The sequence below is a fragment of the Sebastes fasciatus genome, chromosome 16 (assembly GCF_043250625.1).
Source record: "Sebastes fasciatus isolate fSebFas1 chromosome 16, fSebFas1.pri, whole genome shotgun sequence".
Lineage (NCBI taxonomy): Eukaryota > Metazoa > Chordata > Actinopteri > Perciformes > Sebastidae > Sebastes > Sebastes fasciatus.
In genome coordinates, this window is record NC_133810.1 from 28,747,850 (window position 1) to 28,772,413 (window position 24,564).

Consider the following 24,564-nt stretch of genomic DNA (forward strand, 5'->3'; position numbering starts at 1 on the left):
GGTTACAGAGAGGCAGGAGGCTACGAGCAGCAGAGAGTCTGTGATGCTCCAACAGAGAGCAGGAGGCTTCATTTTGAATCCATAAATAACGACATCAGTCAGAAACAGACTCTGGAGAGAAGATGGGACTCACATTGTTGGCAGCTCATCGCCATGAAGACAGCTTCATGTTACCAATGCATCGCTTTCGATTCCCTGCAGCCTGCAGCAGCAGCTCGGACCGCTCAAGTTAAAACGGTAGGTTGTTATGAAACTACCATTTATCATCGGAGTTGTGCTCGTTAACCTGCTGCTGCTGCTGCTGCATCGTCCTCTCTGCTAATGCACGATTCATTTACAGCTACGCAGCGTGGACGCAGCTTTTTAATGCATGAAGCTTCTGCCTCATATGTGATCTAAAGCATGCACATTTAAGTTAAGGTGCATCCCTTTGTGCCTTGTGCTTTTTAGTGCATGAAGGCTTCTGCTTCATATGCACATGCAAAGTTAAGCCATCATGTCTGTGCATCCTCTGTGTGCATTGTGCATTATTCCTCAGTTATAGTACCATCATAGAAACACAACCTGATCTAAAACATGCACATTAAAGTTAAGGTGCATCCTCTGTATATTCTGCATTATTATACCTTGTTAGTACCCTCCTTGCATCAAGATGACTGATTGTCCTTTAATGCCACTCCACAGCCTCCAGGGATCTGCTCTCAGTCCTGGTATTTCCATCTGGACCTGGTGATATGAGAGGCTCTGGGAGACGCTGATGGAGCTCCAGGAGTTGGGCTGGCTGTGTCTGGTGGGTCTCTTCCTCACCTCCTTGCTCATCGTGCTGGGATGGCTGTGTCAGTACTTGCTGAGCGTGCTGCGGCTGTGGGGATCCAGGAAGACAGCCTGCAGGCAGCAGGACAGCAGAGGAGCAGCCTGTCAGCAGCAGCTCTCCCTCACACAGCAGAGCCAGGCTGGAGGTGTGTGGGACTTCCTGCTGAAGCTGCGCGCGAGCCGGGATGGAGGACCTGCACCCGAGGCCGGGGTTAAAGGCTTGTTGACCTCTCTGTTCTCCTTCAAGTCCTTCAGGGAGCACTGGCAGAGGACCTGGGTCAAAGCTCTGAACGAGCAAGCTTGCAGGCATGGGGTAAGTGGAGATCTTTAAGCCATGAATAAGAGGAGATGGTAAATGGTAAATGGACTTGCTTTTATATAGCGCTTTTTCTAGTCTTCCGACCACTCAGATCGCTTTACACTACATGTCAGCATTCACACACACATTCATACACTGATGGCAGAGGCTGCTAAGATGCCAATTTTGCCCATCAGGATCTAATCTCAATACTCATTCACACACCGATGGCTATGCCTTCGGGAGCAATTTGGGGTTAAGTGTCTTGCTCAAGGAAACATCGACATGTGACCCGGAGCAGCCGGGGAGATAACCACCGACCTTTCGACTGGTGGACGATCTGCTCTACCCTCTGAGTCACAGTTGTCCCCATATCCTATATTGCAAAGGCTGAGTAAACACGATGGCAGCGTATATAGTAGAGCACGCCTAAGGTTACTCCGCTGAGCATAAATAGTTAAGCACTGGCTGATGCAGTTGGTGTGCACATGTGCGCTTGAAGTGTGTGTGTGTGGGCAGGGAGGTGGAGGTGTGGGAGTTGGAGTGTCTAATCGGTGAGAGGATGGGGGGCAGAGCGTTGCGTAACAGCTCTGAATCGATGCACACAAGAGCGGAGAGGCAAGACCAGTCAGCGGAGCCACAGTATGAACACCCACACCTCACAGAAATAGTCCGATATCCCCCGGCCTGTGGGGGGAAATGGATGATCACAGTGGGAAGAGGCGAAATCTGTGTTGTTGCTCACCACAGAAGATCTCACCTTTCCTGCATCTCATAACATAAAATTAATGAAATTGTGTTACAGCTGCAGTAGGTCACTGCTTCACACAGAAATATTGTGGTGAGCACTCCAGACAGTTGGTAGTCGGGCACGTATTAGAGGATTATCTCAAGTTCCTAAAGGTCTCCTTTCAAATAGCTCCTTTGATCTGTGGGAATCAAAGTCTGCCACACAGTCAGATGTTCGCCATGAGCACTGGAGGAGGAGATGGATCCTCTAACACCCCCCCCTCCACTTACAAACTGTGTGTGTTTTGAAGATGAGTTGGCGGGGAGTTTAAAGGGGTCAGATCAATCCACGCAGCGAACGTGCACAACAAACAGCACTCGATTGACTGATTCATAAGGGTCACCTCGCCATGGCTGATTGAAAGCCTCCCTCAGTTGTTCCAAGTGAAATACTCATTCAGTGATGGAGCAAGTGTTGCATGTTGGCTTGGAAAACAAATACACTTGGAGCTGAGCCTAACGATGCAATTAATAATAGGACACTGATTGTTCAGCAGGATACTCTTTGCTTGTTTTAAGGTTGTGTCTAGAAGGTAGCCTGCAAATTGCAAAATCTAATCTGAGATCTGCAAAGACTTGCAAAAACTCTATTCCAGACCAATGCTTAACCTTAGCCATCGAAAGATGTCCGACTTGCTCAAATCTATCTTTTTAAAAATACTCTGCTACGAAATAGACAACAGTCAGAGTAAAAAATTAGATATGACAGTGTTCCTCACATTACAATACTAGTTATTATGGTTGGGCCATAGCTCAGTATTTATCAACGTTCAGGGGTATTGTATGATGTAATCATCATGTGTTATCATTTTACAAGAAAAGAGAACAATTTTGAGCAAATTGTAATTAAAAAGGTACATTTAGTGTTTTATCTGATGTATCACCCATCTCTATAATAAACGTGAATCTTAAAGGAACGCTTCGACATTTTGCAAGCTGCTTTCTTTAAGTGCTGGTGTCAGATTTTTTAATCTTTGGAGGGAGCCAGGCCAACCGTTTCCCTACCTTTTTTCCAGTCTTTATGTTAAGTTAAGCTAAGCTGACTGCTGGCTCTAGCTTCACATTGAGCATACATAATACTAATTATAATAATAAAGTTTATTTGCATAGCACTTATCAAAACCAGCGTTACAAAGTGCTTGACAACAAACACAAGAATAAGATACACAGTAATGTTTGAATAACCAGGAAAGCATAAGGGAAAAAGAGGAATGAACTTAAAAACAAAAGAGTGCTTCAGGGATGACGTATTGTTGTAGGCCAACCAGGAAGTTAGCATCTCCCTGGTTCCCTCAACTAAAAGCCAATGAGATTTTCCCATTGGGTTTTGGATTATTGCAGAAAATAAACTCTGTGGCAAACAAACGTTTATGATACTTACACGTTTTGTTCCGTAAAATAATCTTCATAAATGAACACCACTTTTATGATTTTTGAAGTGTGAATGCAATCTCCAGAAGTAAAAAGCTAACGTTAGGCTATATACGGACTACACCACGGTCGCATGAGCGCGAGTATACACAACGAGGCTGTAAAGGAGGCCGTAAAGGAGGACGAGTCGGCGTGATGATGTTTAGTAGTCTCATTTAGCCACTCGTTAGCAACCACCTTTTTTAAGACATATTGAGGCTTCAAAATTCACGAGTGATATTTTATGTCTTAGAACAAAACGTTAAAATCTCTTCAGCTTGTGTTAACTACAGACCTTATTTCATGCAGCAAACTAAAAACCCATTGACCTCCAGTCGAGGGAACCGAAAGTGCTAAAATGCAAACTCATTTCCGGGTTTTAGGACTCATTCCTGTAGCTCTCTATGGATGATTACACTTCACTTTATTCTCAATGTTGAGAATAAAGTGCAGTGTAACTCAATAGATAAGAATAAAAATTAAAGGAAAAATGATAAGAAAGTCTTTCAATAAAGGTAAGTCTTCAGAAGTGATTTAAAGAAGATACTGATGTGAGTTCCTCTGGCAGCTCGTTCCACAGCCAAGGAGCCCTAACGGCAAATGCTAGTTCTTGAGTATCAGGTGGAAATAGTCAGCAGGTTCTAGCCTGAGGATCTCTGGATGTGCACTGGTTTGGAAAGAGACAGCCGTTCAGATATATATTCTGGGGCCAGACCATGAAGGGCTTTAAAAGTAACAAGTCAAATCTTAAAATCAACCCTTAAACAAATGGGCAGCCAGGGTAAGATCATTCAAATTGGAGTAATGTGTTCTCTTTTCTTGATTTTTTGCATTTTGCACAAGTCTATGAATTGATTTCTGATTTATCCCCGTTAAAAGAGCATTACAATAGTCCTACCATGAGGAATAAAAGCATGAATAATAGTTTGTGTCATTAAAACTCAGCATTAATCGTATCCCAGCAATATTCCCGTCATATACGAGAGTGGTATTGATCGTCTCATCTAAGTCTCTGAAATAGAAAGTCCCAAAATGTCAAACTATGCCTTTAAAGTCTGACAGTGTTTGTGTTGGTCTTTAGGACCTTAATTAAATATGAAGAGGACAATTTATGAGAAGGATGACAGTCTGTCCTGTGACACGTACACTCTAACATACTGTACAAACTGTTACAGCTGCAGCACAAACATGTTCATGTGAATCCTTCACGGCCTAAGAAGTATTTTCTCTGCATACCACATGTGTTTCGGTATGCAGCATAAAGCCAGCTGTGTGTGTTTTCATCAAAGGATTGGAAGTATTGGAAGTGTTTTCGTGCTGGTAATAAGAGGCGAGTGAGCAGAGCAGTGCGACTCTCTGGAACGGCTTCTCTTTGATATATATGGCGGCAAATTGGAACGTGCCAGCCGAGTTATCTTACAGCGGCCTAATTAGTTGATCCGTTGTGACCTTCGTTGCTCTCAGTTACCAAGAAGCTCCGCAACTTCAGAGTGAACCTTGGGTGAACTTTGGAGTGTTTAGTGAGATAATAAATCACAATAGCTGTAGTTAGCTACTCTGTTTGGGAAAGAATTAGTAATTGAATAGCCGTTTGGCAGTAGCCTACTACACACATGAGGAAGGCTTTCATGTTAAGGGGTTGTGTTTTTAATAAAGAAGGTTGCTATGGATATTTTTTTTAACCTCGTATCTTCGTGCTCCTCCGTGGGTTTGATCTATGATGACTGTATGACCTTTAGGCTCATGAAATGCTTTAAAACACCAGTAGATACAAGGCTTTTTACCCAGCTGTAATAAAGTATATGATGTTTATTATAAGACAATTCTCCAGACTGAGTAAACGCGCCAGTGGTGGAGGAGACAGAGACAAGCAGTCCATGTCTGTCTGTCCATGTGGTGTTTAGTTTGTGAACCGAGAGTGTGAGCCAAAGCTTCCCCGAGCTCACTCATCACAATAAAATATCTGCTAGTCTGTGTCTGCGTGCTGAGCAATCTGTTATTCTAAATGTGTCTGGGGCATATGCAAATCACCTGGGAGATTGTTAATGAAAATTGCAACATGATCTACTGAGATAACAAATCACAAGTATGTCTTGTTGAATAGATATACCTCCAGGAGTCAGACTAAGAGCCAATGGCCGAGTGATTGAAGACATCGTCCTTGTCTTGTAACTTAAAGGTCACATGTTTGGTCTCCATAGCGATCATTATGAAGTTGTAACATGTTTTAATAGCCGGTTAACTCGCTCCGTTTGTCTGTACTGTTTAACAGTTTAACTGTTGTTCTGGATTTTTCATCTCCTCCCTAAAAAAACAGTCTGGAAAAACCTGCTGTGGGGGTTTGTGGAGATATAGTATTAAGTGGCCACAAGCGAGTCACATGGCATTCTTTGCCTCTCACACACAGTAAGCACCTGCCACCTGCCAGGCATGTTGCCCTGGCCACTTAGAAAACAAAGACACAAGAGCAGCCGGCCCCAAACTATGGTCCCGTTCTCCTCTAACTTACATTTCCTGATTATGTTTCTACATCTGGCAAAACATGAGGAACAAAGTAGGAAGATACGTCTTCAGTGTCATCGCATGGGGATTAGCGTGCAAAGCCTTTATAGCGTTAACCTAAATACTTCTGCGGCATTTAAGATGCTGACAGAAGTCTTTAAATAATGATGTTGAAATTTATCCAAATAAAGGCAAATCGTTGAATGAGCCCGCACGGAAAGTTTGACGTGATAAACATGACTTAGCAAAACCCCTTTCCTTTCAGGCCTCATTTTGTTAGGTTAAGCATTACAGTTCCTTTTTTATCGTTTACTTTATGATTATAATTTTTTCCCTTCTGCTTTTACTCAACACCTTGAGACCCAAAATAACAAAGACTTGAACCACTGCAGCATTCCATGGTACAGTCCATGAAAATTGGTACAAATATCCTTCTGTATCCTCCTTTAAATCATTATATGCAGAGCTGAACTGATTAGTAGATTGATAAAAAAATTATAATCAGCAACTATTTTGACAAATGGATTACGTGATTAAAGGACCAGTTGGACATTTTGGGGAATACTCTTATTCAGTCTCTTGCAGAGAATTAGGCCCAATTCCAATCCGGCCCCTACACCGTCTCCCTACCCACTTCCACTCCGTTTGTGCGTTCACATGGATGGTCCGTCGTATTAAATGAAATCCCAAATGGGTGATAAAACCCTCCAACAGCGAGTCTACATCGATGCTGACTTAACCAGCTGCCCTTACTGACAACGTGCAACGCTGTTTTGTGTTTCCCCATGAAACACGCTCTGCACAAACATTTAAGTTCCATGCGACTACCGGTACAAACAAAAAACTAAACTGCTCAAACTAAAATAGACATTATTGTCATGATTATCTCGTTACAATGGCACATGGCAGTGGGTGGGATTATTAGACAGCAAGTGAACATTTTGAACTTTGAACTTTGTGTTGGAAGCGGGCAAGCATAAGGATGTGAGCGACTTTGACAAGGGCCAGATAGTGTTGGCTAGACGACCGGGTCAGAGCATCTCCAGAACTGCAGCTCTTGTGGGATGTTCCCGGTCTGCAGTGGTCAGGACCTACCAAAAGTGGTCCGAGGAAGGAAAACCGGTGAACCGGCGACAGGGTCAGACCCGAGGCTCATTGATGCATGTGGGGAGCGAAGGCTGGCCCGTGTTGTCCGATCCAATAGAAGAGCTACTGGAGCTCAAACTGCTGAAAAAGTTAATGCTGGTTCTGATAGAAAGGTGTCAGAACACACAGTGCATCGCAGTTTGTTGCGTATGGGACTGAGAAGCTGCAGACCGGTCAGGGTGCCTACAATGGGCATCAGAACTGGAACACGGAGCAATGGAAGAAGGTGGCCCGGTCTGATGAATCACGTTTTCTTTTACATCATGTGGATGGCAACGAGTCGGAGGTGTTGACTCGGCCTCCAAATTCTCCAGATCTCAATCCAATGGAGCATCTGTGGGATGTGCTGGACAAACAAGTCCGATCCACGGAGGTCCCACCTCGCAACTTACACGACTTATATATAATTTACACATTTCTTATTTATATTTTCGTATAAATTCTCTATGTTATATATTTCTATTCTAGAATGGGAGCAACTGTAACGTAACCCAATTTCCCCTCCGGGGCTGAATAAAGTATTTCTGATATTCATTTATTTCTTTGCCGGAGAGAGAGGGAAGTTTGTCCCAAAGCTTGCTGCTGTATTTCTACCCTCCACCTTAAAGAAGGGTGCTTCATTGAGCTGTGAGTGTAACTACAAGATAAGATAAGATATTCCTTTATTAGTCACGCAGTGGGGAAATTTGCAAATGGAGGGTGTAGAAGCCGGATTGGACTTGGGCCTTAGAGTATGCCATACCATTCATACATCATAGTTATGTCTTTCATATCTCTGGAAGTATTAGGATGCGTTTTTGGCCTCCTTGGCTTTCCATAGGTTAGGCAATGCTCATGTAAGACTTCTGACGGATGTAACACTCAAACTGGACTTCCTGGATCTTATTTCATTATCTAACAAAGACCTCTTAGGATCATTGTGAAACATTATATTCATTTCAGGACCTGTGTTTTCTGTATTCCAGGCACTCAGTGAGTGTTGCTGTTTTACAGTAATATGGATGAACATTATGGATATTTCAGTAGCAGTCAGGAAAGGAAGGTTTTTTTTCTTTTGAAGTGAACACCTCTCACTGTGGTTATTTGGTATTCATCGGGCTGTACCTCTGCGCAATCTTCTATCATCATTATGAAGATTTAAAACAGCCAGTAGGTCACCGTCTGTAGTTTTGAATAACATTCATTTCAGATGTCTGGTTTGGCCGTCCTTGTCGATATTCTGCTCTCTGCAGCAGAGAGTGACGTAAGCCAGGGACCCTCCAATCCTCGCATGGGGCTGTGTAAACCCTGCTTGCTTACAGAAAACAGCAAATGCCATCTCACTAATTTCCAGTGTCGTCAGGATGCTGTGTGACGACACTCCGTCCCGAGGCGAGACCTGACCCTGACCCCTGAAGTGCAGTATTCAAAACAACAAGGCGAGGCTAAAAAAATGCTTCAGGGGGCTGAATCCTGACAGGAAGATGGGAGTTGTTACATAAATATAGTAAACAACAGAAAACGGTACAAGCTAAAGCATCGTTTGTGTTTGCAGAGACAAGAGACATGGTGTTAGTGGCAGTGCCCCATTCAGCTTCTTCCCATTTAGCCACTCTTCCTGTGTCCGTGTAATCCAGGGATTTGGCCTGAGGCGTCATCGCAGCTGGTTATATGCGACGGAAGGATGTCCACTTGCATGAACACACACACATGGTTTCTCATACTGTGGTTCCATTTAAACATGAGCAGTTTAAACAGAGATTAAAGACACCTGAATCTTGTTCCTCCTGCACCTTTGGACAGTAATCCCATGATGCAGCTTGTTTCATGACTCAGTTGTTTATCCAGAGAAAATGTCTGTCTGCTGAAGTATTACTGCAGAAGCCTCTGGATATAATCTTGCCCTGGCAGGCGGACTTGATATGGAGCTATTCGGATGTCTCTGGATGGATTATTTCGTGGAGGAGGCTTGAAGGACTGAACCGGTTGGCCTCTTCAGACCAACAGATCATAATAGCATCGTCAGGCTGTGTGTGCATCTGCAGCTGACACATGATGTCAAGCCATCGTCACCGGGTTCAGTGGGTGGTGGAGGAGGACTAATGGAGCAGTCGAGTGTGCATCTGCAGGGAAGGAAGCTCCCCGTCCATTCAAGATCTGCAATTATAAAGAGCCTGGTGATTATCTTGAGGCCACAGTTCACTTCTTCCCTCTCTGACTGTGAGCTGCCGGTAGATGATTAATGCCGTGTGATTATGTTCAAGTAGATTTCTACTTAACGACAGGGAACGTTAAGCACTCAGCGCTCATTTGCAATGACAGTGCAGGAAAACCGACGTCAGTCACTGCCGCTGATGAAATTCAAATCAGTCGGTTTTACTTTGACGACACAAAACTTTGATTTTACCATGGACCATGGACTGCATCTGAACAGGGGGAGGGGGGCTACATAGGCCTATATTACTGATGTATGAGTACTGAGCAATGTTAGAGCAGACGTTTTTAGACCGACAATCAGGCCAGGATTGCAGCTCTCTCTTTCTCTGTCTCTATTTCTCTCTTTACCACCACGAAAAGTAAGCAGGCTAAGAAACCGAACTTAGCGACGTATTCTGTCTGTCTGTCTATCGATCTCCTCCGCCTCCGGCCGCTATGGACAGCGACCGCACCGACACACGCACCCCTAGCTCCTACACACATCAAATAGTGCTGTCCATGGTTCCCAAAAATACAGATCAAATTCAGGCTTTTAATCCCCAAAAATATGATATCAGACCTTCGGCGGTCTATAGATTTTACATTCTTTCTGTAGCAGGCATTAATCTACAAGGTGGCTCCTTTGACTCAGCATTTAAAATGGAGAAGCACATTATGCATTATTCTAATATCATATAGTACCTGAACCAATTGTAAAGTGAAGCTGGATCCTAAAAGCTCAACATAGGAGTCCTTGCAGTCCATCTCGTTATAGTTTTGATGTGCTGTACTTCAGCTAAATGAATGTAATGTAATGTACTTTATTAGATGGTTGTGTTGAATATTCGATTCTGATTGGTCAATCACAGCGTTCTGCGGTCTGTAATTTCTTTATAACAGACCGTTGCTATGTATAAAAGACTGTTGCTATGGGTGCAGCTCTGATGTCGGACTCTGGAGGACCGTTTTTGTGTCAAAATATTGATTTCTTCAGTAAGTAGCCGTGTAATAAGCAGGATAATGTACAGCTAGCGGGTCATTGTTGTGAAAGGATATACAGTATATCCATATCAGCCATTGAAACATATAGGAGAGTATACCTATACCTATACCCGGTATTCCTCCTCTGTAACCTCCCCATATCTACCTAGTAGTACACCCATCTTATCAACGACCAATACACCACTATGCTAACATCGCTAACAAACATTGGCATCCCTCCAGCCGCACTGCTACGTCTATCAAGGGTAAAGAACCTAATGTGCTTTGCTATTCCAAGTGATCAAACCAGTGTGTTTGAGTACGTCGGCTAAATGTATTGGATGTTATGACTTATTGTAAATCGCTTTTTCTACACCACAAATGTTGTGCCCTTTTGTAGCCTGAACCTGAGATCCATGGTAGTGAAAGAAAAGGCAGGAAAGGAAGATGAGGGTCAACAAAAGCCACAGGGGGTTGGAGTGTATTTCTGGCTGACCCACATGCTTTTCAGAGGAGATCAGCCCGTCGGACCCAAAGGCGGTGAATCTGACAAACCTGAAGTGACACCATGGATGTCCTCAGGAACGATCTCTTTCCAGAAATACCTTCCACATACACACCCGGTTGAACAGTTGTGGTTCACAAGGACATATCAGAGGTCATGCTGCAAGCATTGCCCCCCCTCCATGACAAAATGAGCTCTGTAGCCTCCTCCGCCAGGAGGATACACAACACCACAGAGCGCCAGATGGCTACCTAACAGGGCAATGGGTGCAAAATGTCTGAGTAAACTCCCCTTTAAGGACTAAAAAACCATAAGCCAGGTAGATATTTAAGGTCTTATAGAGTCAAATGAGTAAATAATATTGAAATATTGTCCAACTATATTTCATTTCAGTTACATAATAGATCCAAAAAGAGCTATTGGGGGTAAGGGGTTATATTTCCTGGGTTCCAGTGTAGCCAGTGGATATCCGCTCATTGCTCGTTGGTTACAGTCCGATTTGCAACTTCAGATGCAAGACTGGAGTTGGATTTGAGAGACGACGTGTACGAGCGGATTGTTTCACAACTAGCCAGTTTACAAGCTAATTTAAACCAATAAAAAGTGAAATCATTGGCAGACGATAGCCGGAGGGTTCAGAGATTGCATTTCGGCCGAAACGGTCCACCTCTTTTCTCGTTTACCTGCATTCAACCAAAGCCTGCTCCAACGTGATTGGTCAGTACTACTCGGACTACAAAGAAAAACCACAACGCTTCCGATATCTTGTCCTACAGATTCTTCATATGAATGCCGCTGGATGCCTTAGAAATTTGAAAAAAATATAACGCTGTCAGTTTGTATTTGTAATGTTTGACATAAAAAAAACACAAGTCTGTACTGTAAATGCATTATGGCTTGTCAGAAATTGAGGTCTGGACTGAGGGATTTTAGTGGGGGGCATCTGGTGGCCTAGTGGTTATGTATACCACATACAATAGACACAACAGACATTTTTGACTGCATATAAAGAGGATATATATGTATACATATTCATATATAATCTATGGTCATACCCACATTCTCCTCCATTCCTGTCTACACTCAGATCACATTTTTAATAAAGGCAAAAAATGTGACACTATTTTGCTCTCTTTGTGCTCATTATTGCAGAATGTGGGTGTCCCACTGACATTTAGGAGTATTCGCTCACAGCATTCAACACTCATTGCAGAGATGCCAGCGGGGTTTGACTGCAGTGACACAGACCTTTAGTGATGCTCATCTTATGAGCTGCACACAATCAGAACCTCGTGATCGATGGGTTTATCTAACCCCACTCAATCTGAAACGCATCACATCATATTCGTTCTGCACTTTGGACAGAAGTGAACGGTTGGGTGACTGAGCAGTTTTAGAAGCTTCTCCAGCCAACCGAAGTAAACACAGCCGGTTGTACACTCTAGTCATGTGGCTGCGGTGTTGGTCCAGGGAACCTACGTAAGCTTGCAGCATCGTTGTTGGCTTCCTGCCCTTCTGGCTGGAACACTGACACACACTATACTGCAACATGCACACAGACACACACACCACAAACTTTGTTATATCATCCTCCCACCTCTGCCCCGCCTCCACTGTTGTGTTTGATAGAGATTGGACTTGGACCTAGAGGAACATATGCCCTGACAATAGGGGATTTGTTTTCTCTCACTTGCATCTCCTGAGCCAGTTAAAGCCGTCTTTTGAAACAGATCTCTTGGCACAGACGCACACACGCGCACACACACACGCACACACATACACACATACACACAGACACACAGACACACACACGGTGATAGTAGGTCACTGGTGTTGCCTTTTCTTACAACTGAGATACTAATACCTTTTGTTAGGGGTGACTACCAAGTTTCACTGATGCAGTCTTGATAATTATGGAGCCATAGACGTGCCATAAAAAAGAATAAACCTGTAAAGGGATAAGAAAATAAATGTGGAAATGTAAAGACAAATAACAAAATATTAATGATATCATTTTTTTTATTTTTGCACTTAAATTACCCTTTTTTCTGTATTTTTTTATTTTTATTTATTTTTATATGGTCATTTATTTATTTTGATCCCTTTACTTTTCCTCATTGTTTTCCCTATTGCTATTGCTATTCCTTGAAAGGTCAAGCTGTCTATCAGCTGGCTTTGGGCGGGCACACATATACATAAATAAAAAATAGAGTAATTTATATGCAAACAAAATAAAGAAATATATATTTAAAGAAATATATAACTTAATATATACAAATGAACAGATAAATAAAAGTGAAAATAAATGTAAATGCTTATAATTATTCTTTTATATTTAATTATATGTCTTTATAATTCCACATTTATTTTCTTATTCTTTTACCGATGAATTATTTTTTTATGGCACTCCAATGACTCCATAGATAATGGACATTGTTGTAAGGCAGTCTAATTGAGAAGGGGAATCCACAACTTCTGCATTATTACAGAAGCTCATATTAACTTGAACATACTCCTTGCCACCCTTTGGTCAAACATATGTTGTCATTTGTTTTGCCAGTATCTTCAGGCACTGTTCATCTGAGTGCACAAATCCACAGAGCTGCCGGGACTTAAACCCACGGTTGTGCTTTGCCATGCATGGTAAATACAATAGCCTTGTGTTTGTTGGCACCTTACAAGAGTCTGTTTGTTGATACATGTAAATTTTCTGCATCAGACTAACCAGTGTCACCTTGTGATGGCGAACCTTTGGCATGAGAAAATAATCACACATTCATAATCTTGACTCTGTCACACATTTTGCCAAAAGGAACATTTGTGTTCCTGCAAAGATTGTGAGGTTTTTGTTATAGTGAAGAATACAAATAGCAATGTTGTCGTGCGTTGTGTGATTAGCATGTGAATGAGGTGATCAGTACCATATGTGAGTTCAATCACTCTGAGCAAAGATCAGTGAACCTCCTAGACGTCTGAAGCCAAACATGCTCAAAATTCATGAAATACCGCAGTTAATTTATTTGCATTTTAAATCATCAGCAGCAGCAATTTAATTTACTAATTGAGTAAAAATCCATAAGGACTGCGACTAACTGCTAACAAGCTGCATTAAAGGCTGCATCACTGCAGTACAGAATCCTTCATGTCATCCCAGAGTGTCTCTCCTCTTTCTCTTATGTAATATTTAGGACGTTTGTTCTCTTCCTGTCTCTCACAGAGCTCCGTCCAGATCACTTTTGACAGCAGTCTCCAGTTAACTGCTGCCTCTGCAATAGATAGTGTGACCTGCACTGACCAATCGGCACACCGAATGGTAAGTAATCTTCGTAGTCCATGTTCATTGCAGCTGTAATGAATTAAGTATATTTTAATTGGGGCAATGAATGACAAAAATCCTGGACCAAGTTTCTGTGTCAAAACATGAAAGTTTCCTCCAATGTGTTGTTGTTTTACAGGTTTTACACTGTAAATGTTGGGTGGACACAGTGACGTTTCCTGTGACGGTCACCCAGCAGTCGCACGCTGCCGTTTCTATGGACACCTATCAGATCACTATAGCACCTATGGTGGCAAAGGTACAAAAGCACACCACCTGGATTCTTGCAATTTGCACATTTGAAGGCAGGCCTGGTCAACAAATGAGAATCTCAGAGCATCATTTGCATTGTTATTCAAATGTAAAGAATCACCGTCACCGTCACTGTCATTAAATGAGGACTTTGTATATTATGACGATCAATAGCCTCTCTCTGGCGCCAGATTGTTCTCTGTTTTCCTCAGAGCTTACTGCTCATGAGTTATTCAAACCATTAGGAAAAAAAAGCAAGAAATATATTCAAATATATGATATTGTAATTCATTCCCAACCCTGCTCAGAGGAATCCCAGTCCACAGCTCTTCTACCAAATACATGGGGTCTCTCCCTCTCCTCTTAATGCCGTGCGTAGGCAGTCTCTCCCTCGCTGCAACCGGCACGACCACTAAGCTTTATGCAAATGAGTGCACCATGACGTTGCCCATATGCAAATGAGCAGGTGACGTCATGTGGCGACTTTTGGAGCTACTTTCATTGGTAAAGAGTTGGCAACACTGCACAGGACGCACTGCAGATAGAATTAGTGAAAGCGAGGCTTACAGGGAACCAATCTAACCACAGACGGTGTCAACACTTACTTCATAATCATAAGGCAAAGCAAAACACTTGTCTACTGCCACTTTAAGAGGATAATGATGTTGGAAGTGATTTTTTTAAACTGCACGTCACTCCTTCCACCACAGCATCATGAGAAAGAAACTTTAATTGTTTTTAATAAAGTGTTCTCTGCTTCCAAATGTTGTTTTATAATGTAAAATGTATTGTAGAAACTAGCAGAGGCTGCCAGTCTCCAAGGAAGAGGCCTGTTTGAACTAAATCATCAAAATTGAATAGTGTGGTGATTATTTATTAATGAGAAAACTATATTACTCTTATAATGTACTGTAAAAGCATGCCGGTTAACCTGCCGTCTGCCTCTGTGTCTAAATGTGTTTTCCTACCTTGCTCCCCCCTGTCTGTCTCCATCAGGTGGTGGTGTGTCTGGAGGAGGTGGAAGATGAGGGTCTGCTGATGTCCTGGACTCTTTCCAAGCAGCCGTCATTTACTCTGACCGCGTCTCCGTGCAAGCTGCAGAGACAGGTGAGAACATGTGATACTGATGCCACTAATATGATACCGTATGTCTGCCTCATGTAGTCAGCGGAGGCCTCGTTTCTGAACCTGTTTACCACATTATGCAATTTCTTTTTGTGCTCACGCTTTCTGTCAGATTCTCTTCATAAATCTCAGTCAGCATGTGATGTTTTGCATGCGCTTCCATCCCATTAATCTTATCATGAGTCATGGGGGAAATGCCCTTCTTGAATATCGTTACATAAACGTGCCATTTGATGCATTTTGTCTGAGACAGCAACTAAGTCAATAAAGTAAGGACATATATTATACATAAAAACAGTATATTGAGCACAATGAATTGTTTTCACTACTGAAGGCAGTTCTTGGGATTACCCACTGAATATTATATTGTATATAGAGAGCCTAAGTTATGCCCCTTCCAGTGGACCACCATGGGACCTTATTTAGAAAAAGATGAACGATAGTCAAAGTCAACATATGTATGATTAATGGCACAATTAAAACGGGATCAAAAAATGATTTATCTCTCTCCGTTGACTACCGTTCATATTTTTTCAGTAATAAGGTCCCATTGTGGTCCGACAGAAGGGGCGGGACTTAGGCTTTCTATAATGTAGTCAAACCAAATGTAAGTATGGAACAAATGAAACTGAAACTAAACCTCCCGCTGCCGGCTCGTTAACAACACGGACGCTCTGATGACGTCTTTTAGGTGAACCGAAGTAAATTACTATCAGAACGGAGCAAACAAACGTATAAAGCAATAGACTGGCTAACTTATTACACAAAGATGCAGGCTTTTTAACAATTGGGATGGTTAAATCCCCTAAAGGTGCTTTTGGAACAAACTAAATGGCTTTTAGATTACAGTAAACAATGATGTTCTATTTGTTCCTCTTGGATATTATTGTAAGTAAGATAATATCAGGCAGTATTTGTTGACCTCCTCTGCTACAACACATATTGATTTATCGTCAGAGAGTAATCAGCTGCTTCTTTTTCATCTCAGGGCACTGAGGGTGGGGCAGACCTGGACATGATTAAGGGACTGATAGAGGACACTCTGTTCAGCACTCAGCCAGTCATGGTCCTCAACCTCAAGACTTGTGCATCCAGTCCGTTGGTGAGAAATATGAGTTTTTCGCTACCTTTGCAGCAATAAGACAAACTAATTAAGTAAATTGCTATGAGTGGATGCTCAATGATAGATCCTTTGCTCTGCACGCTCCCAGGCCCCCATGGACCATCTATCAGTGGGACTGAATTCAGTACCCCAGAGTATCTTGGTGAGACGACTACTGCTCCGGCAGCTCAGGGCGACCTTAAGTAAAGGTCAGATCTTTTTTCCCTCAGCGTCAGATCATTTCCGCCCGGCTTCCTGCAGACTGCCGAGGTCTCACCGTCTCGCTTTGTGCATGCAGGTCAGTGGTCGAGACCAGGGGAGCTGTGCTGTGTCCTGAACCTGGACCAACCCACCACAGAGAGGACGACCCGCTTCCTGTCTGTGCCCAGCAACCCCAACGCCCCGCTGGAATGGAGTGAAGAGATCGCTCTGTAAGATGGCCGCCGTGATGTCAAACTGCTGTTAATGTTTCACGATTGTGTTCATTCATGCCGACGTTAAAGGCGCTGGAAATCTCAATCAGCTGGAACAGTTTTGGTTATGTCACATTAGAGGTTTTATTTTTATCTCTCTGCTCTTCTCGCTGATTTGAAGCGGGTGATGTCACAATATCCTGCACCATTCAGGATTTAGCAATCAGAGTCTGATGACAGTTGGTGGGTTGTTACTGTCACTGTCAGTCAAATCTGATCACCCACACACGATGAAGCAGAGTCACTTTATTAATAAATAATATGACTGTTGCTTATAGAGGCAGGAATATCCATGTTTTAGAACAAGATTTCAGGGGCTTTAAAGGAAAAATTGGCTAGAGTAAGAAGTCACATTATTCCAATGAATGTAATCTTGCATGGTGGGGTTTCACCTGACACTGTTGTTTCCTGTGTGTTGAAGGGAGCTGGGCCTAGAGACCAAAGAGCTGAGACTAAGACTTCTGGAGCGGAACGGCAAAAGGGAACGTAAGGAAATTGCACGATAGCAATTTAGTATTGGCTGCTGCTCAGAAACCTGATCAGCAGGAATGTTCAGACTGCTTAAGCAAAATCCTCAATGCCTAAAATGCACTGTTGGCAGGCTTAGGATGTAAAACATGTCAGGAGATGCTCCCATTATGGCTACAGTGAAGAGATGGCTTTGTACAAATATGTTAAGCCTTCTCTTTTTTCTTTGAAATTTGGATAGAATTCCTGCCCGGCCAAGCGTCCATCGCCTTGGACCTCCGGTGCAAAGTTCCCACCGGACAACACACGCTGTCAATCAGCCCCGGCCACGGCTTGGCACCGAACGCTACCATCACAGCGGAGGTGAGAGACGACGAGATGCAGCGCATTCCTGTAAAAAAGCTCCTTCAAACCCGTTCTCGTGCTTTGAAGTGTACGGTTACATCATACTTTATTATCTAACATCAAGCAAGCTGGAATGAAACAAAGATTTCTCCACAAAAGGAGAGGGAGTGTTGTATAACTGCTGTCATGCCTGTGATTGCTGTCTCAGATCTCTTCTGGCCTTTTCACCAGACAACTTGTTGCCTTTTTTTTTCCTTCTTCCAAACTACATGTTTCTTCAAATACAACATAATATCTGCTTCATTTATTATTGGTACAACTACTGTCCCTGTAATCCTGTAGCTCTCCTCCAACCTGTTATACCTGCACTGATTAGTCATCTGAAATGTCCTCTGCAGGCCCAGATGTCAGTTTAAATAAACTGCCCACCTCTTTAATAGAGTGCCAATCTCCACTACACGCTTTATTAGCTCAATGAAGTTTTTATTTACTCCTCCAGCTGCTGTATGTGGAAACAGAGGAGCCCCGCAATGCTTTGCCACTTCGTTCCTTCCACACCCCCACCAAGAAAGTGGACGTGGACCGAACCATCATGCCAGACGGAACCATCGTCACCACGGTCACCACCGTCCAGTCTCGACTGAAACTGGACCGCAGTCCAGGTAGATGCACAGATTAAATTATAACGTTGTGCCAGGGTAGGTGTACAACAAGATGTTGTGATAATATTAACAGTGACTGATGCCCTTTCAGGCGATTCTCCTTTACGTTCGCCGTCCAAAGTGGAGGTGACTGAGAAGAAACCCACCATCCTATCAGATGGCACAAGCAGCACCAGCCCCAACCTCAGCAGTGAGTACTAGACTTGTTTTACATAACAAATGCAAAGTAGGATAAGCGGCGAGCTGCGACGTAACACGAGATGAGAGGAATGCACTTTTCAGTACACATCATGCTCTCTCAGCGCAGGTACTCCTGTCCGAAAAAAACCTTCAACAGTTTACACAAAGAAACTACTTCCTTATACAAAGCAAAGAGCACAAAGTCTGACACAATAAAAAAACACAATAGGCCATGTTTGACAAATTTAACTATATATATGATTTCTCTTAGACATTAAGATAATGTTCTTTTTAGTTTTAGTTTAATAGAGTTTTTGTATATATTTCGGATTTTCAAATTGACGAGCACTGCAACAAAACTCACTTCAATAGTGTGCATCCTTTTAAAACACAGTATTATCACAGTTTACTAGTATAGTGCTGATTTACACGTGTGTGTTTTTGTTGCTCAGAGAGCAGCCGCCTCTCTAATGGCCTGGATCCCGTTGCAGAGACGGCCATTCGGCAGCTGACGGAGTCCGCCTCCAAAGTAGCGCGGAAGACACCGACGAAGAGGAGCACGCTGATCATCTCGGGCGTGTCAAAGGTCAGAGAATGGAAACAAATGTACTGTATGTTGTTGAGTTTGTGCCATCACTGGTAAAACACCATTCATCTCTACTTTTTTTTTTAGACATACAGTACAGTATATTTATTTTAGTGTAATTGTTTAATCTGAAAATGTTAGTTACCCGCACAGCTATTTTTATTTTAAAAAACGTATCTATTTTTTGTTTTTTGATGATGATGATTTACCAAACTTCACTCTGAGTACATGAGTCATTAACAAAGTCTACTTTTAAGGAATTTAAAATACAGTCACATAAAGCCAGACACAATGAGTTTGATCTAAATTTAGTCCGCAGTCACGGCCCCCCTACTGGTCCACATTAAAGGAGACCTGAAAGACTGTAGAAATGTACTCAGTGCAAGAAGCTACACTTGAAACTTGACACAAAATTCACTTTAATGTGTCATGAAAGTTGGAAGTGTAAAAATATGACCTATTATAAGTGTTATAAGGGTTCCAATAAGCAGTTAAACACTTCCGCCACTCTTATAACCCCTTAAGAAATCATGCTTTTAAAAGGACATCAATTGATTCGATATCTAACACTCAGCAGGTTCCGCTCTCAGAGGTCGACTGTGCGTTATCGAGCAGCTACGCTGCGTCCATGGACGCAGCCATGCAGGGAAACCATTACGGGGCGGGGAATCACCAGGACCCGGATGAAACCACACCCTCCGACGTGTCGGAGCGTCCCTCCGTGGACGATGTGGAATCAGATACTGGTTCCACTGGTGCCTTGGAAACCCGCAGCCTCAAGGACCATAAAGGTAACACAGTTGTCATAGTTTGCTGTGTGCACTAAAATCATCAGAGGTTCAGTTTCCACCAACATCGTTCAGTAATGTCTTATGCTAAGTGTAAACAAAATATTCAGCTATTCAAATATTCCACATGCAAACATCTTCTATAGACTTATATAACATCAAACCTTCAGTGGAGAAATGGCTGATTTACAGGCCATGTAACATGACGGCCTCTACTGCCCTCTGGAGGTCATACTGCAGCACACAGCCAACCACACCAAAGTGGTTTTGAATGGATCTATTTGAATATCAATTTGATAAAGGAGCTATCTCATGAAGTCCCAACAGTGACGTATTCTGTCTGCTTCCTCTAGTGGGCTTCCTGCAGAGCGGGACGAAGCTGTTGTTCCGCAGAAGACATCGAGAGAAGGAGCCCTGCCTCAGCCAATCCCACGAAGACATCTCCAACATGGGCAATAACTTCTCCGCCGCCGCAACCATCAGCCGCAAAAAGTCCGGCAGCTTCTCCCGGCGTCTCATCAAGCGCTTCTCTTTCCGCTCATCAGGCAAATCAAAAGGTAAAGCTACCAACGGAGGAGCGAGCTCGCTGGATAACTGATCATCACCGTCAGGGAAGGACAAGGGTCATCCTGACTGTTTTAATGCATCTGTTATTGCTGTCAGAAGAACAACTAAACCTTGCAAGAGTCCAGTCTCTTGACAGGCTGAACCACCTCAGGCGGGTTGCCACCTGTACATCTTGAAAGGAGGATATCTCTGGGAGGGACATGATTGCACCTTCAGGACAGAAGTCATGTTTAATCACATCACTGAAGTTAAAACATGATTATGAAATCTATTTCTTTCAAGGAGAAATCTGCTGCTCGGTGAGGAGAAGGTAATAGTCACAACGAAATGTCTTGCGCCCCGTTTGAACACAAACTATAGTGGGAGTGTTTGATTGTGACCGATGGTGGAAATGCTCTTAAACTATTTAATGATATAAAATGCCAGGATGATGCTATTGGTTGCACTTTGGACTGTTTTTTTTAAACAAAACATGTAAAATTCCTGAGTTGTATAACGGTAATTTATTATTATGTGGTTCTCATGAAACAAGTGCTATTTATTTCACCCCCAAAAAACAAGTAATCATAGTTGCATTACACTGTAAAATAGAGACATTGCTGTGTGTTTTTTCCATGAAAATGTAATTTTAAACACATAGTTTAAGTAAGTTAACAAAAAATCAGTCTTAATCTAGCAGTCCAGTCATAATTGCTTATACATTGGTTTTAGAATGTTGTTCAATGTTGTATCTTATATAAGAAGCAGAAAAGGTAATGTATTTATTGTACTTTTTTTATTTTATAAAAGGTACTCTCTATGGAATATCATAATGCATTTCAGTTTGCTTTTGAATCTTCAACCAGCCAGGATCACTTCAAGCTGCGCAATACGTTTAAACTTAAACACATGATCAGGTCTTTCTCTCCTTGTGGCTCCTGTTGACTTCAATTAAGTCAAAAGTGCATCTACGCGCATTATAGAGACATCAGTTGATGCTCATGTGGACATTTCATTATTGCAATAACTATCATTATTGTGCAGCAAGTCTGCATATACTGTGTGAAATCATTTACAGGAAATGCTGACATGTGATCAGCGCATAATCATTAACTAAACAAAGCAAAACCCTATTCTGTATTAACATCAGGAGCATTATCATAATGGGTTTGTTGTTAAATATATACAAGTATCACATGAGTAACAACACTGCAACTGTTCTGCAGTTTAGATTGGAAAGAAAATGAACTTTGAGGTCTCGGGGAGGTTTTCAGAGATGCTCTGCTGCTGAGGCATCGCGAGCAACGAGATTGTCAACATTTCTGATGAGGTGATGGGTGGAGTGGACATACTCAGGGCTACAAATGAAACTGCTACTAATATATGAGAAAACCTGCTGCACCATTCAAAAGCAAACAGAACCGGTATGTAAAAATGTACAGACATTTTTGGCCATTTGTGTTTTTGTCAGAGAAAATCAAAAATCTTTAACTGACTGCATTGATTATGGGACTTCAGAACAACCAAACTGAATGAGTTTGACGACATTTTCAGGGTTATTTGCATCAATAAAATGCTGTTTAAAGGGATCACAGAGATGGAGGCGCTGCTGTCAAACAGACCATGTGCTTTAAAAAACTACAACCAATTGAAAATGCTGAAGAAATGAACAAAGCCACTTCATTGTCTAAAAGGCACGTATGGCTGGAATGTGAAACAGCAAGCGGCTGCAAAATTTAAGATATGTAGGATTTCTGTTGTTATATTTGAAATGTTTAATTTATTGCAAATAAATTATTTTTGGAGCATCACTAGATTACTTCTGGCGATTTCATTTTATTTTGTTCAGGAGGTAACATACATTTTTCATCCTTTGTTTTATTGCGTTAACACAAAATATCTGCTTGTGTACAGCTACTTGGGTTCAAATGAGCCAACATTGTCATAAAAGGCAGCCAAATTACCTCTTACACATACCGTTCATTTTATATCTGCTCAGTGTGAGAGTTTGTGTGGCTCCAGGATGTCATTAGATAGATAGATAGATAGATAGATAGATAGATAGTACCATTATTGATCTCGAGGGAAATTCGAGTTTCCAGCATCACAGTTCCATAGTGCAAAACATGCTAGTAAAAAGGCAGTAAAAAGATAGTAGTAAAAAGTACAAAAAATATACCAGATATAAAAATACAAGGAGATGAAGAAAACTGTTAAAAGTTAATATAGTGCAGGGTAACAGCTGTGATACACAACTATTAAAAAAGTGAATATAGTGCAGAAGAGACTGTTAAAAATGAGTATAGTGCAGGGTAACTCCAGTAGCTTAGTCTATGAAAGTGCACTGTGTGCATTATTATCTGTATATATATATATGTCTATTAAAGTGCACTTTATATACATATATAAATATATGTATATAAATATATATATGTCTATTAAAGTGCACTGTGTGAATTATCTATATATATCTATATCTATATAAATATGAATATATATATATATGTCTATTAAAGTGCACTGTGTGCATTTTCTGTATAAATATATATATATTAATATTTATATGTATATATATATTAATATTTATATGTATATATATATATTTATATGTATATAAATATATATATATATTAATATTTATATGTATATATATATATTTATATGTATATAAATATATATATATACATATAAATATATATGTATATAAATATATATATATTAATATTTGTATATATATATATTTATATGTATATAAATATATATATATATATAAATATATTTATATGTATATAAATATACATATTTATATGTATATAAATATATATACATATAAATACACATATATACTGTATATAGCACCAATGTTTATAAATTCTGCATTAGATTTGCTGTACTTTCCCTGCACATATGTATAAAAGCGCCAAAACACTTGAAGCTGGAGGGAAGCCAGCTGATTGGTCTTCTCTGTCCTCCCTCTTTATATATGACCACTCACAACAAGCAGGGAAAACAACAGCCAATCACCTTTGTTTCTTTCTTAAACCTCACCGTGATTGGTTGGAGGTCAGAGCAGCTGCACCAATAGCTGCTAACTTCCTGTCCCCTTTGACCTCTCACAGCCAATCACATTAGAGTCCTGTCTGGAACAAGCCAATCACGTTATAGGGCGGGACTAAGCTGGAGGTTTATATCCGGGGTTGTGAGATCGAGCAGACATTTCATCCTTTGCAGCGTCTGTTTGTGGAGAAGAAGCTGAACATCTCACCATGTCTGGACGAGGAAAGACCGGAGCGAAGACCCGTGCTAAGGCCAAGACCCGCAGCTCCCGAGCCGGGCTCCAGTTCCCGGTCGGCCGCGTCCACCGCCTCCTCCGGAAGGGAAACTACGCGGAGCGAGTCGGAGCCGGAGCTCCGGTGTACCTGGCGGCCGTGCTGGAGTACCTCACCGCGGAGATCCTGGAGCTGGCTGGGAACGCAGCTAGAGACAACAAGAAGACCAGGATCATACCCAGGCACCTGCAGCTGGCTGTCCGCAACGACGAGGAGCTGAACAAGCTGCTGGGTGGAGTGACCATCGCTCAGGGAGGAGTGCTGCCCAACATCCAGGCGGTGCTGCTGCCAAAGAAGACCGGAGGAGCTGCAGCGAGCTCCGGCAAGGCGGGAGGGAAGAAGGCCTCCTCTCAGTCTCAGGAGTACTAGACTAGCTGGCTAGTAACTTTAACCCCAAAAGGCCCTTTTAAGGGCCACCCACCCCTCATTGAAAGATCAGAGTTCCTTTTACTGTTTCACTTTTTTTGCATTTTTATTTAAATAAATGCTTGTTTTTGTAAAAGTGGTCTGCACCATTTGTTTAGTCAGGCTCACTGCAACTACATGCCTTTTTCAGGGGTCCACCAGACCTCGACAGGCCAGAGCTTCCTGCTTTTATAATGTGCATTTTGGGCCTCTACTCATTCAGCAGGTTTAGGAACATATCATGGTACTCAGTAACTGACAGGCACCCTGCAACAGGACATGCAGGTTGATGTGGTTCTGCTTCTTTCTAGCAGGAGATTATGCAAACTGGGTTATAGATTACCCAATCTTATCATTTAAATGAACAA

General features: G+C 42.0%; 2 protein-coding genes and 1 long non-coding RNA gene across 6 annotated transcripts in view; 2 read left to right on the forward strand and 1 right to left on the reverse strand.

The window, feature by feature from the left end:
* Positions 1-22,273, forward strand: c2cd2l (c2cd2 like). Of its 4 annotated transcripts, none has more exons than XM_074610095.1 (15): positions 1-237; positions 685-1,126; positions 13,837-13,932; positions 14,075-14,194; positions 15,184-15,294; positions 16,301-16,414; positions 16,524-16,623; positions 16,713-16,845; positions 17,309-17,373; positions 17,597-17,718; positions 18,200-18,362; positions 18,454-18,552; positions 18,995-19,128; positions 19,703-19,919; positions 20,270-22,273. In XM_074610095.1, the coding sequence occupies exons 2-15, from the start codon at positions 758-760 to the stop codon at positions 20,512-20,514; spliced, it is 2,088 nt and encodes a 695-aa protein (XP_074466196.1). In that variant the 5' UTR covers positions 1-237; positions 685-757; the 3' UTR covers positions 20,515-22,273. The 4 variants fall into 4 exon arrangements, with proteins under 4 accessions (XP_074466196.1, XP_074466197.1, XP_074466198.1 ...); XM_074610096.1 differs by having other exon boundaries at positions 19,706-19,919; XM_074610097.1 differs by having other exon boundaries at positions 19,034-19,128.
* Positions 14,155-24,564, reverse strand: part of LOC141752290 (uncharacterized) — a 20,964-nt gene continuing 10,554 nt past the window's right edge. Inside the window, exon 4 of the long non-coding RNA XR_012590201.1 lies at positions 14,155-15,282. This is a non-coding gene — a long non-coding RNA (uncharacterized LOC141752290). The remainder of the gene's footprint in view (positions 15,283-24,564) is intronic.
* On the forward strand, positions 23,653-24,293 carry h2ax (H2A.X variant histone). Its single transcript, XM_074611295.1, has one exon. The coding sequence runs from the start codon at positions 23,729-23,731 to the stop codon at positions 24,158-24,160; it is 432 nt and encodes a 143-aa protein (XP_074467396.1). The 5' UTR covers positions 23,653-23,728; the 3' UTR covers positions 24,161-24,293.

Bases quoted from the DNA above. Each gene is read 5' to 3' on its own strand.
- h2ax (XM_074611295.1), top strand. From the start codon at position 23,729: ATGTCTGGACGAGGAAAGACCGGAGCGAAGACCCGTGCTAAGGCCAAG.
- c2cd2l (XM_074610095.1), top strand. From the start codon at position 758: ATGGAGCTCCAGGAGTTGGGCTGGCTGTGTCTGGTGGGTCTCTTCCTC. The intron at 17,374-17,596 runs GTAAGGAAATTG...AAATTTGGATAG, and splicing joins GCGGAACGGCAAAAGGGAAC to AATTCCTGCCCGGCCAAGCG. The intron at 19,129-19,702 runs GTCAGAGAATGG...TCTAACACTCAG, and splicing joins TCATCTCGGGCGTGTCAAAG to CAGGTTCCGCTCTCAGAGGT.